This window comes from Carettochelys insculpta, chromosome 11 (genome assembly GCF_033958435.1).
Source record: "Carettochelys insculpta isolate YL-2023 chromosome 11, ASM3395843v1, whole genome shotgun sequence".
Lineage (NCBI taxonomy): Eukaryota > Metazoa > Chordata > Testudines > Carettochelyidae > Carettochelys > Carettochelys insculpta.
In genome coordinates, this window is record NC_134147.1 from 47,018,719 (window position 1) to 47,036,361 (window position 17,643).

The following is a 17,643-nucleotide window of genomic DNA, read 5'->3' on the forward strand; positions in this document are numbered from 1 at the left end:
TCACTGCATCATCCACCAAGAAGCTGTGTGCAAAGACCCTGGCGATGATGGGTATAATGGAAAATGTAATTTCAGCTGTCAGTTTCGTAAGATCCAGGGGTCTCAAATGCAGTCAGTCAGTTTCAAGCCCTCCTTGAGGAGGTGGGATCGACTCATCATGATATTTACTTCAGCAAAATTTGCTGGCTAAGTAGGGCAGCTACCGTAGCCAGATTTTGGTCACTATGTGATGAAATACAATCATTCGTGATGGATGAGAAAAAAGACGTGACCTTATTGGAAAATAATCCGTAGTTGGATGACTCGTCATTTTTGGGAGACATCACCAAATATCTGGAAGATTTGAAAGTCAAACTTCAAGGGAAGGATCAGTTTGCCCACAAAATGTATGAGTTCAGAAATTATTCTGGAGTTATTTGTTTATTCAGAAGTTGAAACTTTTCTAGAAACAGTTCTGTGTGAAGAATGTTGTATATTTCACAACCCTCCCAACAAGATCTGCTGAAACTCCAAACCATATAAAGTACTCTATTTGAGTTGCCAGTCTCACTGATGAATTTGAAGAGAGGTTTCAGGATTTCAGAGAACAGCTCAAAGACATGAATGAAATGGATTACATTGGTAATCCATTTGCAACCGATCGTTCTCATGCTCCTGATGCATTCCAACTGGAACTCGTCATTATTCAGAATGACAGTGACTTGAAGACAGTGTTCACTGATCATGATGTCCTTACTTTTTTATATGCAATATTTTTCCTTGGAGACTTATGTGAATCTAGCTCAACATGCTCATAGGTTTATTTCATTGTTTGGCAGCACATATTGCTGTGAACAACTGTTTTCAAGGATGAACAGTGTTAAAAGCGAGATCTGTCCTTAAGAATGAACGTTTATTGGGATTACTTCACTTTGCTACATCTACTGGTGGAGCAGATGTAGACTACTAGTGCAAACAAAAACAATGCCAGATGTGTCATTGAGGCAGATTTATGAAATGCTGAGGATGGTAAATGACCTTAGTGTAATAAAATATCAATTTATGCTGTATTTTTCTGTTTTGAATGATTATGCTATTTTGCGCTCAGCCCACAGAACATGTAAAAAATTGCCACGTGGCCCCCAGTGTGAAAAGGTTGGCCACTCTGGTCTAAGCCAGTCTGAGAGAGATCTGTGATTCTGCAACACAAAAGAGTAGGCGCACTGTGGTGCTTTCTGTTCACCCGTCCATATGCTAAGATACACAATATGGACCAGATTCTGTCAACTGATGTAAACTGGTGTAACTTCACTGATGTTGACTGAGGGATCTGGCCCTATCTAAAATGGAAGTTTGTGTTTTCTGGGCTCTGCGTCCAGCTATCACTACCCTGGAAAGCAGAAAAAACACTCTTCATGGTACATTGACTTCTGTACTTACTGTTGCTAGGTGCAAAGAGAGACTGTGTGGTGCATTTGATTTTTTTTTAACTAGTTAAAGACTGCAGTTCCATCACCAGACAATGGTTTTGCTTATTCTGTACTTCTCTCAGGCAGGTTTTGCCTCTTTGTGAGCTGTTTCCTCCAATAAATAGAGCACACTATTTCTCTGATTGTTGTACCTACAAGTGAGTGAGAGTGTGTGTGTGTGTGTGTGTGTGTGTGTGTGTGTGTGTTAATAAGGATGATAAACAGACAGTTGCTGCTGGCAGCTAGGAATAAAGGGTGTGTTTTACTGCATGAAAGCTATAACAATACTTATGTTCCCACACATGGGCCCAGCAACACAACACAAAAGTCATTCCATCTGTTAAATGAGCCTTAATGTTATATCTAGCCAAGTTTTGGATTTAATAGGAGTACCAGGAAACTGAATTTGCCACAAGGCTAGAGGGACAGGGCACCCAATGTTAAAACTTTTACTTTGAGGATCCTGTAGTCACCTCTCCTATTTTCTATATCATGTGGATTTGAAAATAGGACTAAAACAATTGTTAGAGACCTACTAGAATACTCTATTGTATGTGTATTACCTGAAAATATCATCACCTCTTATGATTTCTTACATGAAATCATTACGGTTATTGCTGTGATGTCGTTAGTGTGATTGAGATTCATTTAAATATTGCTTGACAGGGTATGGCTCACGTAATATGTTCCTTGTCCCTGCCCTTTATTACTTTCTCTTTTGTCAGGTACCTACACTGTTAGCTCTGATTGGGTTATATACCTAGTAATCTCATGCAACTTGGAGTCATAGACAGAAGACTTCCAGGGTTGTGCTTGAGTTGTTTAAAGGCTTCTTGACCTGATGTCTCAGCTGGGGCATAAGTTGTAATGAGCACCAGCATGTCACATACTAACTGGCCCTGCTAATGTGTGCTAAAAGTTCTCTAGCATGCCTTCCTGTTTCAAACAGTATTACACTAACATGCACTAGGGATCTCTTAATCTGCACAGTCCTGTTTGTGTGTGACAACAGCTTTACCTGGTGGAATTTACAGCTTAGCTGGTGCAGACTACAATACCGTGAAAAGAAGCTCTAAGAATTTATCACAATGGCATAGTAGAGTAAATGGAAGTGAGTTTCAAGTAGGTGGGGAAAAGTGAAGTGCTAAATGTGCAATGAGCTTTGGTGTACCAAATGGACCTCATTTGTTTCCCACCCCCACTTCTCCCAGATTGTTGGTATCTTCTTCATTTGATCCCTGTGAAAAGTATGCAGATGTCCTGATCACCTTCATTCTTGTCTCTGGCAGAGCCTGAGTATTCGGATTCATCATGTCATTCCGATTTGGACAACATCTCATCAAGCCTTCCATGGTGTTTCTCAAGACCGATCTTTCCTTCGCTCTTGTCAACAGGAAACCAGTGGTCCCTGGGCGTATCCTTTTCATAAAAGCTTTTCAAATGGACATTCATTGGCTCTAGATACTCAGTCTCCCAAGGAGAAGAAGTGTGCTCACTCTGAACACCAGGTAAGATGTTACTCATATTTATTCTGAAACCAGTCAGTGGGATGTAATATGCTTGATCAGTGTTGCAGAACTTCTGAAAATGGTTGCTTAGCAACTGTGACCTTAGAGGTGAATTTTCTACTGACCTTTTCACCACTGAAGATATATAAATAAACAGGTGCTTCTGAAAGGATTTTTAAGTCTGCAAGGTACTTCTGTTTAAATTTCATATTATGCTGAAAAACACAAGCTCTTTCCTTGTTAATGCTGTCATATACGATGAGATGCAAGTAAATGCTTTACAGAGCATTTTCAATGTGTTTTCTTGGAATTAAGTGTATGGTATTTGTCAATTGATGGTAAAAGGTGTTCAGGTGACTCTTTTAAAGACAGGTCACTTTATAGTAATATTTACTTGCTCCTGTGACTTTATACAGAAATAGACTAAGGAAACCACCTGTTTAATCAGACTTTTACTGAGAAAAAATTAGTCTCATAGTTGAAAACAAGAGCCATGTATCTATGCACAAACACACATTCTAGGTTGTGGTGCTTTATCAGTGACTCAGAAAGGTTTTTCAAGCCTGCTCCTGGTAAGTTCCACTGCTCTGGGGCCCCTATAGGAGTCAGTCATGGCCATTTTGTGTCTGGCCCTGTGTTTGTGTATAACTCCCACTAATTTCAGTGGATATCCAGGGTAGCATTTTCATAAGAGTATGGTGTGGTCTGGCCTGCTTTCATGGAATTCAGTAATCAGGGCAATACTTTGTGTTTTTGAAAATCCCATCTGTGTGGATAATAGACACACAACCTGACTTTTTGAATTGTCAAAACTATTCCAAGCACATCTAGAGGGCTTGGCATGTTTACAGTTACTGACTTTCATCAATAGCTCCTGCCTATGTGTTTTGTTACTTCTAACTACTTTAAGTGCCAGAATCTGTTGGCAAATTGAGATGTTAAGGACAAAAGATGTGAAGATTTTATGCCAAAAATATTATGGAGTAAGGGTGGGCTACACTGCAATTTTTTCACAGCTTATGTATTGACCGAAGCCCTGGTGTAGAGAGGACTATGTTGAAGGAAAAGTAGATTTATTAAAGTGATAGAAGAACCCCTTCCGTCAGTGTAGTAAGTATAAACACTACAGCAGTGCAGCTGCAGTATTTCTTGGTAGACATACACTTAGCCTTCGGGAGGTAAAATTTCTATAAACTATGTCCAAGCAGCCAAGTAATCTTGAAATAACAGCAGTTCTTTAAAAATAACTTTGGCATTGTTTAAATGATGCACATGCTATTTTGAAATAAATTCAAAATAACAGGTGCATTAATTTAATTGTAGGAAGCCTCATTCTGTTAGGAATAACATCTATTTTGAAATAGGCCATAAGTGGCTCCAGTAGTACTATTCTGAAATACTGTTGTGGTCTGGAAATGCTATTTTGAAATACATTTTGGGTTTGGTTGTGGTATTTCAAACTAAGATATTTTCAAATTTCCATTTCCAAATATTTTATTTCAAAGGAGGGCTGTCATGTAGACATAGCTTCCCTGACCAGTGTATAAACTATTTTAAAGCATTGACTGAGTAGTTAAGTTTTTTAAATGATCTATTGTCAGGTCAATAGCATGCTACACACCTTGTATCTGATGCAGTAAATAATCACACTTTCGGTCATATCTTCAAAGCAAATAAATATTGACACAGTCAGTCTCAGAGAGTTGTCTTTTGCAAGTGTCCAGACTATACATGTATGGAATATCCAGCTCTGATTGTAATTAAAATTTATAGTTATTTTACATGGAACTTTTAAAACAATAATTAATGTCTTTGTCAATTAGTACATTGAACTGATAAATTTGATAGCTAAATATAAAAAGGTGCTTCAGATGGAAATGTTTGTTTTTAGTTTTGTGGGGAGCTAGGAGTAAAGGTTTAAGGAGCCTATAAAATTTAATTATTACAAGCTCCTTTCCTTCTTAAATAATTAAAGGTCTATAAACTTTAGCTGTATAGTTACTGCTCTCTGCTTGGTAGATGTGATTATTTGCTCAGGTTTAGTTTTGTTGTCACATAATGAGTTTTGCAGCACCTTTTCTAATGGCACATTGTTTTAATAGCTCGTATGGTGTAATCTATAAAGTAGTCTTTGTTTTCTTTTGAACAAATGTTCAGATAATAAAAACAAAAACCCAGCCCTTTCTCTCCCTCAGTATAATAAGAAAAAAATGGAAAAGATCACGGTGCTAAGGAGAGAATACAGTATGTAAAATAGAGCAATTTGCAGTTGTATGCCTGTGAAATGCCTGTATAATGCAGCAGTCATTTAAAGACCTGGCAGAACAAGTGTGTTTCTTGTGCTTTATTACAATAATTTTATCTGCCGTGTCTTTGGCACACTGAGACATTCCTTTTCATTTTTGTTTTTTCAGTAGAAAATAAAATATTAATGCTTGTGAATTAGTGAGACAAAGGAAATCAGTAGGAAAGCCGGATCACTCCAGGTGGTGGCTTTAATTAACTTGTAAGTTGAAATTCCATCTTTAAAAGAAATGTAGGGTGGGAGTCTTGAATCTGCTGTAATCGTTCTGAAAGTGCAGTTATACCCTGAAAAGTGCTTCTGTAAAAATGGCATCATGGCATTCAGTGTTTTGGTCGCAGTGACTGTATCATGCATTTGCTCAGTTTACAACTGAAAATGCTGCTTTTCACTAATTGCCAGCCCTGAAAACTCAACCTGTTCTTTCTGGCTCCTGGAAACAAGGCCCCTGGAATTTAGTTAACAATTCAGTTGATGAAGTGTGAGCCAGCCTGTAAGGGAGGTAAAGCACACACAGTTGTGCGGCCTTAGGAGGGCTAACAGGAACAAAGAGCAGTACATTTATATATATAGTGGGTGGTGTGGGGCTGTCCTTCATCTGCTGAAGGATTCTGCCTCACTGGTCTTCCCATCATAGATTAAGATTAGGTTCCAGTTGCTTTGGGGATGAAATGTATTTGTAATGTGATTGCCTGGGGGTGGGGCGGGATTCAGTCATTGTCAAAAATCTGAAATGTCTGTCTGAATCTAAAAAGATGACCCTTGACTGCCTGAACTAAAAGATTTGTTTGAAGTCATTAGCAGTCTCATAAACCTCTGTGTGTCCCAGCCAGCAGAGACAGAAAGAGCAGCAAGTTTCATGGATGGTGTACTACTGCCCCTGTTGTGTTTCAGAGGGTGCTGTATATTCTCCCCCAAACACTTAGCCAGCTCCACTGGACAGTGCAGATTTGGGTCAGACCAGCAATGTACCCCTCTACCAACTAATGCACAAGGAGATAGAGTGCTGGCGGGACTTGATATGTCCTATTCCTGCTTTAGTGCAGGAACTCCCATCACAATCTCCCTCATCCACTTTGAGCTGACACCGACTAGGTTCACTATTAGTAGGACTTTTTGTGACATTGTACGATTGAATTGCATGTCAGTATTGGGCATTCCTGGGTCTCGGGAGCATTCCTACATCAGTGTCGCAAATGCAGAAGAACCGGAAACCAAGGGGAGAGAAGGACAGCAACAGTTGTCCTTTTGGTGTTCTTGCTTTGGGAGACTTAATTGTTTTCCATATATACAACTTTTTGCTGCAGTAGTAGCTTGGGAAGTTTTATATGGCTCGATGTGTATGTGGAAACCGTGCACACAGTTGACCTTTGAAGGCTTAGCTTGTGATGCGGAGGGCTGGACGTAGCATTATTACATATGCATGCTATCCACCTGAGGCCTGCACATGGGACCAGACATGTTCTCTGTTTCCTGAGCTAGGATGGCACTCCCCACTCTCACAAGCCTGCAGAAAGGGGTGTGGCCTATAGTGTGGTGCGAAGAGAGGTGACGTGTATGTTGGGCCAGGGTTTTGCTTCTCTGGAGATACAAACCACTTTGAGTGTCAGTGGAGTTGCAGCCTCAAGACTAGAATGGGAATGTTCTTAAAATCAGGGGAATAAACCACACATAGAGAGCAAAGTGAGCAGGGCCTAGAAAGCTCTAACCTGGCAATGTATTAATGCTGCTGGTATGAGATGTGTTGCACTCATGGGGATTTGTGTTATTTTCATCAGACAAGGAAAACTATGCATTGACTGAAAGACTGAACTAGAGCACAGAAGAAAGGAAGCAACTAGGACAGTTCAAGTGAACCTCTGAGCAGGGCTTTCTTGTGTTGCTTTTAGCTGTTTATCTTATTTCCACTAAAGACCACTCCAGGGTTACACTCGTATGTATTTTGTTAAATGCCACTGTTGGGATTAAAGGAAAAAAGGGGAACTAGCTTTCAAGCACATGCCCACACATACTCATACCACAGGCACACGCACACAGATGAAGAGTTTCACAGGAACAGTGGAGAAAGCAAAGGCATAGTAGGCCTACTGTGTCTGCCTGCAGTCATGAGTCTGGGGCAGTGAGCTGATCTTATGACCCCCTTGTCAGCTTGCTCTCTTGTCAGGAGTAGTCAGTAGGGAGGGACCCAGGGCCAGGGTCTTGGGCTGCCTCCCCAGCCAGTTGATGCTGAATTGTGCAGAGGGGTGATAGCAAGAAGAACTCCCTATAGCTTTGCACACATCTTTTTCATGTTTCAGTCCATAGCTCTTGTCTTGTCCCACTGCCTCAGGATACTGTATGACCATGAGCCATCGGCTGACAGAGAAGATCAAAGTCCCACCTGCTTTCTCTTTCTTGGGTAGGTTCTTCTGCAGGGCTCAGCTGCTACTATTCTCTGCCCATCAAGGTGCTGCTGGCAGCTGGTTGTCCAGATAGGCTGACTTCGGGGACTGATTCCATTGCGCAAGCAACCACATTCATACAAAGGACAGCTCCCATCAGAGGAATCGGTTTCATTTACAAAGGAGTAGGTTGGCTTTCTTACAAACTTATGGTATCTTTAAACAGTTTCTTACAAACTTATACTACTTAACATAAACCTAGCAGCTGCTACAAAACAAAGCTTACAGACAATTACAGGACTTAAAACCAGCAATGGCTTAAAGTTACAGAACTTACAGCTGCATTGTTTTGGTCCGAGTGGAGGCTTTACACACGAGCCTACTTTCCCTTGTAGCCATGGTAGTGTGCTGCCCAGCTGTGGCCTGTATTGTAGGTTTACAATCTGTCCACTCCAAATTCTGACTTTATATGAAAACTGAAACTACTAAGCTGCTGACTCCTGTTAATGCGATCATTGGTGGAGCACAGCCAATTTTTTCTTTAATTAAATTGCTAGCATGGGAAGGTGCTTCCTGTCGCACACCTGTGCTGCTAGAAGTATTTTGAGACGATACTCCCTGTTCATAGGAGTGTTTACACTGGCGATAAAACAGCTTTGCATATCTTCTGCTGTCATCTTTAGGACATTTAAACTGTGTTTTTATTGCTGAGCCTTTAATTGCCTTTTACTATGTTCTTGCTTTCCTCTTGTGTTAAACATGAAAAATGAATTTGAACATGGGTAGAATCCATATGGGGACTAAGATTTTGTTATAAATCAAATTATTAATTTGTTATGTCTTATTGTTTTCAGCAGACAAGGTATTGATTTTTGGATGTCTGTTTGGGATACCATAAAGAGTGCTAGCGTAAGAGGAACACAGCAATGTTTGTAAATTGAATGCAAAAAGTAATGACAAAGACAAACATCTATTCTATGGCAATACTATATTACACAAAGCATTTTTCAACAGTTCAATGAATTGGTTATTAGAGAGATCAAGTTTTCCAGCCTGGAACAATGATTCATTGAGGACATGCTGACCCCTAATAAATAAATATGCACACATGCATGCAATACTTATATAAATAAAAACGAGGCTAGCTGTTTTTAAATGAATTTTCTGCCAACTTTGATTATAAAGAAAAGTTTTCTGCATTGAGAGATACATCACAATTTGGGTGTTCCACGTGTGGTACTGAAGTTTTTGTGTCTGTACCATGCTGTTGCTTTCTACAAAGATCACGGAAGTATTCCCGCTTGTTGGAAATTGAGAAATAGAAACCCAAAACCTATGGAATTTTCTAGAGATTTCCTTACCAGGTAGAGTTAAAGGCCTAGTCATTCACAGCTCAGGGGATGTCCTCTGCTGAAACAGCTATTGTGACAGCAAAGTTTGTGGAAGCAGGTGCTCCTACAGGGTGTTATCAAGGGAATCATTGTGGTTCCATCAGCTGTCAGGTACGGCTTTGAGATCAGTCATGTGGGATTAACTCCTCCCAGGCGTCCCATTGCACTTGTATGATGCAGCACGTAAGTCAGTTTTGAAGTTGGAGCCATGTGGGTCCGTCCGTTATTGGACTTTTTGGAGAGCTAGGTGAGAGGTGCAAATGCGGTCGGCACTTTTGCTGTCTTGAGGTTGAAATAGCAAATGTGGTTCTTTGCTGTTACTCCCAATGTAGCTGCAGGAGGATTTTACACTCGCTCTGCAGGGACCTCCTCAGTCAAGTTCAGCAACCTGGATTTACTGTATGTGGATAAGCTTTCCCCTTCATGCAGAAATTATTAAGATTAATGGTGATGCCTCTGTGGTACTGGGAATTTCTGGTGAGTTGATTAACATCGGCTGGATCTGTAAGGGATAAAAAGTGCACATGAGCATCCAGAAACCTGGACACCTATGCAAACTAATAAAAAGAACTTAATCTGGTCTGCAGAAATTGAAAACTATCATGAGCAGGCTTCTTCATGAGCTTTCTGGTGTTTCTTTTCATGGCTGTTAGAAAATGAGCAAAACAATCCTTAATCATGTTGTTATTACACTCTGTATCTGCTTGTTAGCTTAGAAATAAATACCAAATAAATACCAAACTTGAAATCATAAAGAAAAAAATTCCACATTTTTCTGAGCCAAGTAAAAGATTGTCTGGATTTGGTACTAGTTTTAGGTAAAGATTTTGAGAAGGCTTAAGGGTAATAAAATGATTTGTTTGCCCTCTGAATGAATGTCTTACACTGTCCATCAACAACTTTCTTCCATTTCTTTTTTATTTCAAATGTTTTCTCCACCCCACCCGCCACACATCTGGTTGGACACAAGATTGTATGCTTCACAGGAAGTTACAACTTTCCATTTTTTTCTAAATCTGAACAAAAATTGAGTTTTGAAATTTCTGGCAAAGCAAAAAACTGATACATTTACATTCAGGCCTCATTATGTCACTGTGCTCTTTCACATCATTTTATATTGATATGGTATAATGTGTCATTTTGCCTTTGTTTAAATTAATTAATCTGGCTTACCAATTAACTACAACAAATTATTATATTTTCACATAAGTCAAAAGAAAATGTACTAAAATGAAACAAGGAAGTCAAACGAAATAATAATCTTTTCCCTTTGAAAATTTTATTTGAAAAGATGTTCTCCTAAAACATGTTAATTTTGGCAAAACGGCTTTTATCAAAGGAAAAGTGTCCAGCTAAAAATGTTGACCAGCTGTGCTATTTAGTATTATGTAACACCAGGACTATCAACTCACAGGATCCAAGCCTTCCTGGTCTGATCCTACAGTCAATGTTCAGGTAAAACTCCCCTTGAGTATTATGTGTTGGTTCAGTAAAAATAAGATTAGGCTCCAAGTCTTCATGGAAACAGAGGCATTTTCAGTGCATGTTATAAGCTGGTCTTCCAAAAGCCAGTGCTACTGATTATATGAATTTGTTCACTTATGCTTTGTGCATAGACATCAGAATTCTGAAATAAAACACAAAAATGGGGTTATGTCTGGATTAATTTAAAATAATTTATGACAATGTTATAACCTATTGATGTTAAATTCTGTCTAAATAAAATTAGCTTTAAAAATCACTGTAAAGTTCTGAGGTACAGTAAATCAAATGCAGTTATTTTGCAGCATATGCATATTTGCACTTACATAATGCAATAATGTAGACTGGATTGTTAATATCTTAGATGAAAATATTGTTACTGTTTTGTGCAGCTGCTTCACATCTGTGTCCATGAATATGGTATTTAAGAGTTCCTCCGGCAGAAAGGAATGAGAGAAAAATGAGTCTGTCTGTATTGTAAATGTGCAGTTAATTTTGTTCTAAGTGCCTCAGCTAAAGCCCTTGGAATCAGTGTAAGAATCATAGAATGCTAGGACAGGAAGGGACCTTGACAGGTCATCATGTCCAGCCCCCTGCCCTCATGGCAGGACCAAGTCCTGTCTAGACCATCGCTGATAGACATTTACCTAACCTATTCTTAAATATCTCCAGAGATGGAGATTCCACAACCTCTCTAGGCAGTTTATTGCAGTGTTTGACCACCCTGACAGTTAGGAACTTTTTCCTAATGTCCTACCTAAACCTCCCTTGCCGCAGTTTAAGCCCATTGCTTCTTGTTCCATCCTCAGAGGCCAAGAAGAACAAGTTTTCTCGCTCCTCTTTCAACAGGAATTGGATCAGGCCCCACATAAAGCTGTTCTAGGGTCCATTCAGTCACCTTGCTTTTGTAAGAAGTTTTATTCTTATTCTTCTTAATGAGGAAGCATTAAGCACACTGCAGGATTGCTAATTTGTATATCAGTACTTAACACTTAGCATATTTCTTAAGAGTAGTATATTTACTGTGCACTGATTGTCCATGTCCTGGAAGTTCTGTAGTGTGCTCCTTCCAAAGGAAAAATCTCCACAAGGAGTGTACATATTAATGGTTAAAAATTCCAGTTTCCAAAATGTGAAGGGGAATGGACTAATTTTATGAGCAGTGAGTTTTGCGTCACTGCTCTGTGTGAGGTGAAATCGTATTCTATTACAAGCTGAACCAAATTTGTCCAGCAACATCCCTAGTCTGGCATGATTCTAGTGAGCCACATGTCCACTTACCATGGTCCCATGGTCACACAAAGTTTGTTTACGGCACTAGTTCTGGCTCTGTGTTGATGTTTATTTCTAATTTATCCCTAAACCTCTTCTGAGATCCCACTCAGCAGTGGAAGTATTGGTAATACTGCTCGACAATATTGACTTTCCAGGTTCAGCAAATTCTCTTGTTTGGCACCGGTCAGGTCCTTAGGGTGCTGGACTAGAGAGGTTCAACCTGTAATATTAAATGAATCAATGTAAGCCTTTGAAAATATCCATGTGTTTTACTAAACAACTTGTATATTAGGAGGAGTTCTAAACTGACAACAACTAACTCGCAATACAGTGAAACAGCAAAAGGGGAAAAATACAAAGTTATCCTTGAAGTGAAGCTCCAAATTTAGCACTAAGACAGAATAATGCTGTATTAGCAATAATGGATAATCAGTTGAATGTGTTTCCAGTGGCCCCTAGCTCATGTTATTCTATTTTTTTTAAAGGGTCATAATAATTCTTCAAGCAGTGTCCCAGTGGGTGTTCCACATGGGAATTATGGTACTGCTGTGGCCCTGGCCGGGGAATTGCAGTAGCATTTCCCTTGGCGGGCTGTGGACTTGGAGCAGCTGGCATGTGCCAGACACGGCCGTGGCTACTACACGTGCACAGCCCAACAGCCCCACGGTTCCTTCTGTGCTGCCCTTGGCACGGTCGGATACCCACTGCTGTTCCATTCAGTTTTTTTTGTTCCTCAGTATTTTAGATAGTTACTTGTTCATAGTTGTAGTCAGTTTTATGTAGGGCTCAAATGTAGATATAAATATTGAGAATGTGTGCAGGGGACTGGACTGAATGACCTTTAAAAATACCTTACAGTCCCATGATTTTATGATTCATTTTATTAAAAATACACATATAGCCAAGTAAAAAGAGAAGTATTTTCTGACAGTAGGTTATTTTACTTTGTGTCTAGATAATGGAATGAAACTGCTCACAAATGCTGTCCTTGATGTCTGAATTCTTATTTTCAAGAGGGCTATGTAATACAAAAGGAAATATCTTGTAATGTGCATATATAATTACTAAGTACTCCCATAATTATTGTGGATTTTGCCATGGAATATAAAGTTAGATTTTACAGGGCGAGTCAATTATTTTTGTCGAAGTCCACATTTCTTGATCAAGGTATAGTCAACGTCCAGAATTCAGAGACGATGATGATAAAAATAAATAAGATTTCAAGGTTCATTCAGAAGCATATGTCAGTCTGGGTTTTTGCCCATCCTTTGCCTAATGATTACACCTGGCATATTAAATACGTGTGTGCCATGATCTCTAAATGGTAAATAACTTGTATTCTTTGGGTCACATGGCAACTCCGTTATTCTCATGTGGGACTATGTACTCACAAGTAGTCCTACAGACTTCAGTTTCACACTTAATGTTAGACTTCCATTTTGATGGTAATCTTGCTATGTGTTTTTAAGATGCCTTTTCCCCCTGCCACAAACTTTGGGCACAAAACAAGACTTTGTGTTCAAGACCTACATCATTCACCTGAGGAACACAGGCTGCGAAATAAGGATAAAAAGGGAGTGTGTACTGTCACTAGTGCATGTCATTGTCATTGAACTCACCACTGATGGAGTGCTGCTCCCATGGAGGTAAATGACAAAAGCTGCATGGATGTTCAGGATCAGCATTGCCAACCCCAGATGTTCAGTAACCATGAGTCAGGCTCACCAAAACATGTGAAGTGTGCTTTAAAATCCTGAAATTATGTAAAAATATAGATTTGAGGCTCTTTGTATTTCTCTGCTGCTTTTTGAGGCTTTAGAGTACATTGGTGTCACATTTTCAAGCTTTCTATGCAGCTGTGAAGTCTAGAAACGTACTTTTTCTTTAAAAATTGAGGCTGAATTCATCATATATCCACGTGACTGCATGAGCTGGGGCTTTATGGAAAACAATAATTATAACACTCATGACAAAATCAGGAGGGTTCGCAACACAGAGGATCTCTAATTGCAGTTAGCCGACAGAGTTACAGACCTGACTGAACTTTAGACCCCTTCCAGGCCTTCTTTAGTTATGTTTATGCATGCATAAAAGACAGCTGTGGCTTCCCTGGGTCAGCTGACTGGTTCATGGGCCTTGAGCTACAGGGCTAAAAATTGTTCAGGTGATAGTCTAAGTTCTGGGAGCCTTCCTCAGGGTCCCAGCATTTGGGTATTACCTAAACCAATGTCTACACATCAAATTTTCAGCCTGGAGTCAAAGCAGCTGTCGGATATGCCTGTGCAGATATATGCTCTTAGCCTAGTCTCATGAGTGTACACCCCACCCATTGCCTTTTCTGGGGTACACGCCATCATTGTCCCCTTCAGATGAACTGTGCTTCCCATGACACACCCTGGACTGAGTGATCAGAGAACAGCCTTCTTAAACTGAAGTGTTGTTTAATCTTTGCAATAGCATCAAAGTGAAACACAAGAGGACACGTGGTTTCTGTAATGGGCAATCATTCTGTATTAATCTATAGAGTTCTTTGAGGTGGTCAATAAGCATGTGGACAAGGAGGATCCAGTGGATATAGTGTACTTAGATTTCAGAAAGCCTTTGACAAGGTCCATCACAACACACTCTTAAGTAAGCTGTCATGGGAAAAGAGAGAAGGTCCTCTCGTGAACTGATAACTAATTAAAAGACAGGAAACAATGGGTAGAAATAAATGATCAATTTTCAGAATGGAGAGTGGCAACTGGTGTTTTCTCCTGGGGTCCGTGCTTGGATCAATCTCATTCAGCCTATTTATAAATGATCTGGAGAAAGTGGTAAGGGGTTCTACTCCCTAGTCTTTTAGCATAGTAAGAAGCTTGGTTAAATATCCAATGAGGTCAAAGCTTACTTAAGAGAAGAACATCCGCACGAGTTGCTTTAGGCAGGGGACTGGACTCAATGACCTCATGACGTCCCTTTCAGCCCTAGGATTCTATAGCTGTGTCTACACGTGCACGCTACTTCGAAGTAGCGGCACCAACTTTGAAATAGCGCCCGTCGCGGCTACACGCGTCGGGCGCTATTTCGAAGTTAACTTCGACGTTAGGCGGCGAGACGTCGAAGTCGCTAACCTCATGAGGGGATCGGAATAGCGCCCTACTTCGACGTTCAACGTCGAAGTAGGGACTGTGTAGACGATCCGCGTCCCGCAACGTCGAAATTGCCGGGTCCTCCATGGTGGCCATCAGCTGAGGGGTTGAGAGACGCTCTCTCTCCAGCCCCTGCGGGGCTCTGTGGTCACCGTGGGCAGCAGCCCTTAGCCCAGGGCTTCTGGCTGCTGCTGCGGCAGCTGGGGATCCATGCTGCAGGCACAGGGTCTGCAACCAGTTGTCAGCTCTGTGTATCTTGTGTTGTTTAGTGCAACTGTGTCTGGGAGGGGCCCTTTAAGGGAGTAGCTTGCTGTTGAGTCCGCCCTGTGACCTTGTCTGCAGCTGTGCCTGGCACCCTTATTTCGATGTGTGCTACTTTGGCGTGTAGACGTACCCTCGCAGCGCCTATTTCGATGTGGTGCTGTGCAACGTCGAAGTTGAACATCGACATTGCCAGCCCTGGAGGACGTGTAGACGTTATTCATCGAAATAGCCTATTTCGATGTTGGCTTCACGTGTAGACGTAGCCTATGATTCTATGAAAGGAAGAGAGAGAAGCAAAGTCCACACAATATAAACAGAAGCTAGGCCTACGCTACAAGTGAGGGGTGTGATTCCCTGTAGAAATGCTTGGATTAGCTAGCATCCTAAAAATTGTAGTGTAGCCTCAGTAGCATAGGCAACAACAGTAGCAACATGGGCTTCTCCAGGGGTATGCGCTCAAGGCGCCTAGCCCATGTCACTGCTGTTGTGCCACCATGGCTCTACTACTATTAGCATGCTGGCTCAATGAGAGCTTCTGTGAGTATGTCTGTACAAGAGGGGAATGACCCCCTTAGCTCCAAGTTTAGATGTCAACACAGAAAGAAGAAGAGTTAAGAGGCAGCTGGGTAATCTGGGGTGGATTCATATAAGGGGAAATGAGTGATTTTTTTTTTCCTTTGAGTTTAAAAAGTAACTGAAATTTATATTTTTCAAAAATGAAAATCCTATACATAATTAAGAGCTTTAGTCCAGAAGTTGCTTTCTAGTCTAGTAGAGAGCGTGTTAGTTATCAGAGTGGTTGCGGAACCAACCCTGCAATATTGCAGTTTAACCATTTTAAAACCATTCAAACCCTATGACCGTAAATGTTATTGACAAGAGGTAGGAAATAGAAGAAGTGTGTTGCTGTATTGCTAGCCAGTGATCACAGAAAACTCTTTAGTCCCCATGTTGCAAATAGATACTGCTGTCCTGGTTGGTTACTCTTAGATATTAATTATTAAAATGTTGTAAAATAAAATGAAAAGGAATATGGGAAAACTTTTTCATATTATCTGTCTTTGTGGTTTAGCATTTTCAGTGTTGAATGTACTGTTTCTCTCTTCCCATTATATTTTGTGAATGTTTTAGGATCTCTCCTCCCACCCTCTATGTAGACATCAAAACGTGATCTTCAGCATATACCTGATTAACCCAATCTGAGCAGTGTATTGCATGGTTTGCACTGGTGGCAGAATATAATTGAGATGATTGGAATATATGGTTATTTATAACAAATGTCACACAATTACCATAAATAATGCAATACACATTCAAAATTTCCATTTGTAATGAAAATAGATTTGCTGGAACGTCACTTGGAAATTCATTTATTCCATATCATTGCTAACCTATTGGAACGTTTGGTGCCATTCAGTGTACTGCAGCACACAATGCTTTCCCCAAGTAAGGGTAATCTGACATGTTTCCTCTTTCAGCTCTGAAGTAGGTATATAATGATACAGTGTTCGCTTGGTTTTGCTTCTTTGCACTGAATGCACAAATTTGGGCTAATATATGATTCTTTGCTAAGAGAATCACAAATAAATGCTGAAACTTGGCTTGCTGTAATTTATATATAAAGTGAGCATTTGATGAAGTCACAAATAATAACCTCCTAATTTCCTTTTTGTATTTAAGAGAGCCAGACAAGGGAGACTTGGTATATAGGTAAAAATGAGGCAGAAAAGACTCCAAACATGGGAAAGGAGGCAGAGATGAGATCAGCACTTCATGATGTGCCTTTAAAAAGAAGATTGAGAGTAGTTTATAACAATAGCACTAATGAAGATTGATGAGTGGTACAATCTGGCCTGGTACCTCCCTGCATACATCAGTCTATTATGATTGGAGCCTGCTTCTGGGTCACATGTGCCACCGAATATTGGAAGAGTTTTGCCAGTGTTGATAGGTTTGGGCTCACTCACTTGTCTCAGAACATTAGTCTGAACTCTTAGTTGGGATATGAGATCCAAAAGGCCAACCACCCTGAAATCATTAGCTCAGGCCTACAATGTCCCTCAATTGCTTACACAGGCTTCCATAGTTTTCTGCCTAGTTGTGCCACACTTGCTTCTAATTTAACTCCTGCTGGAATTATGGGAAGTAAGGAACAGAGGCTTAGCAAAGGAATTTCTTAACCATGGTCACTTGGTCACTTTACTCTTAAACCCACTAGCAGGTTACAGATCCTTTCCAAACAGCAAAAGTCCTGGGATGCACAAATCTCCAATCATGTGACCTCTTCTGTGAGTGAGTCTGAGGTCTGTCAGCATCAGGCTGAGCAAAATCACTGTTGCCCTCTCTCCCTCCTACATTATCCAATTTTTATGTAGAACTCCTCTTTCTTCACCTTGTGCCCTCCCTGTCCCCCATGCTCAGAGCAGCAGTTCTCTTTAAAATAGTCTCTTTGCTTTTGCCC

General features: G+C 40.4%; 1 protein-coding gene across 9 annotated transcripts in view; it reads left to right on the plus strand.

Annotated features, from left to right (window-relative positions):
• The window catches only part of FHIT (fragile histidine triad diadenosine triphosphatase), a 1,117,930-nt gene that overhangs the window by 434,795 nt on the left and 665,492 nt on the right, over window positions 1–17,643 (plus strand). For 8 of the 9 annotated variants that reach the window (XM_075005823.1, XM_075005820.1, XM_075005819.1 and 5 more), the window contains one exon: window positions 2,738–2,862. In XM_075005823.1, coding sequence (XP_074861924.1) covers window positions 2,760–2,862 — 103 coding nt within the window. In that variant the 5' untranslated portion in view covers window positions 2,738–2,759. Of the gene's footprint in view, window positions 1–2,737; window positions 2,957–17,643 lie in introns of those variants that run through there. The other variant, XM_075005828.1, reaches the window with a different exon arrangement.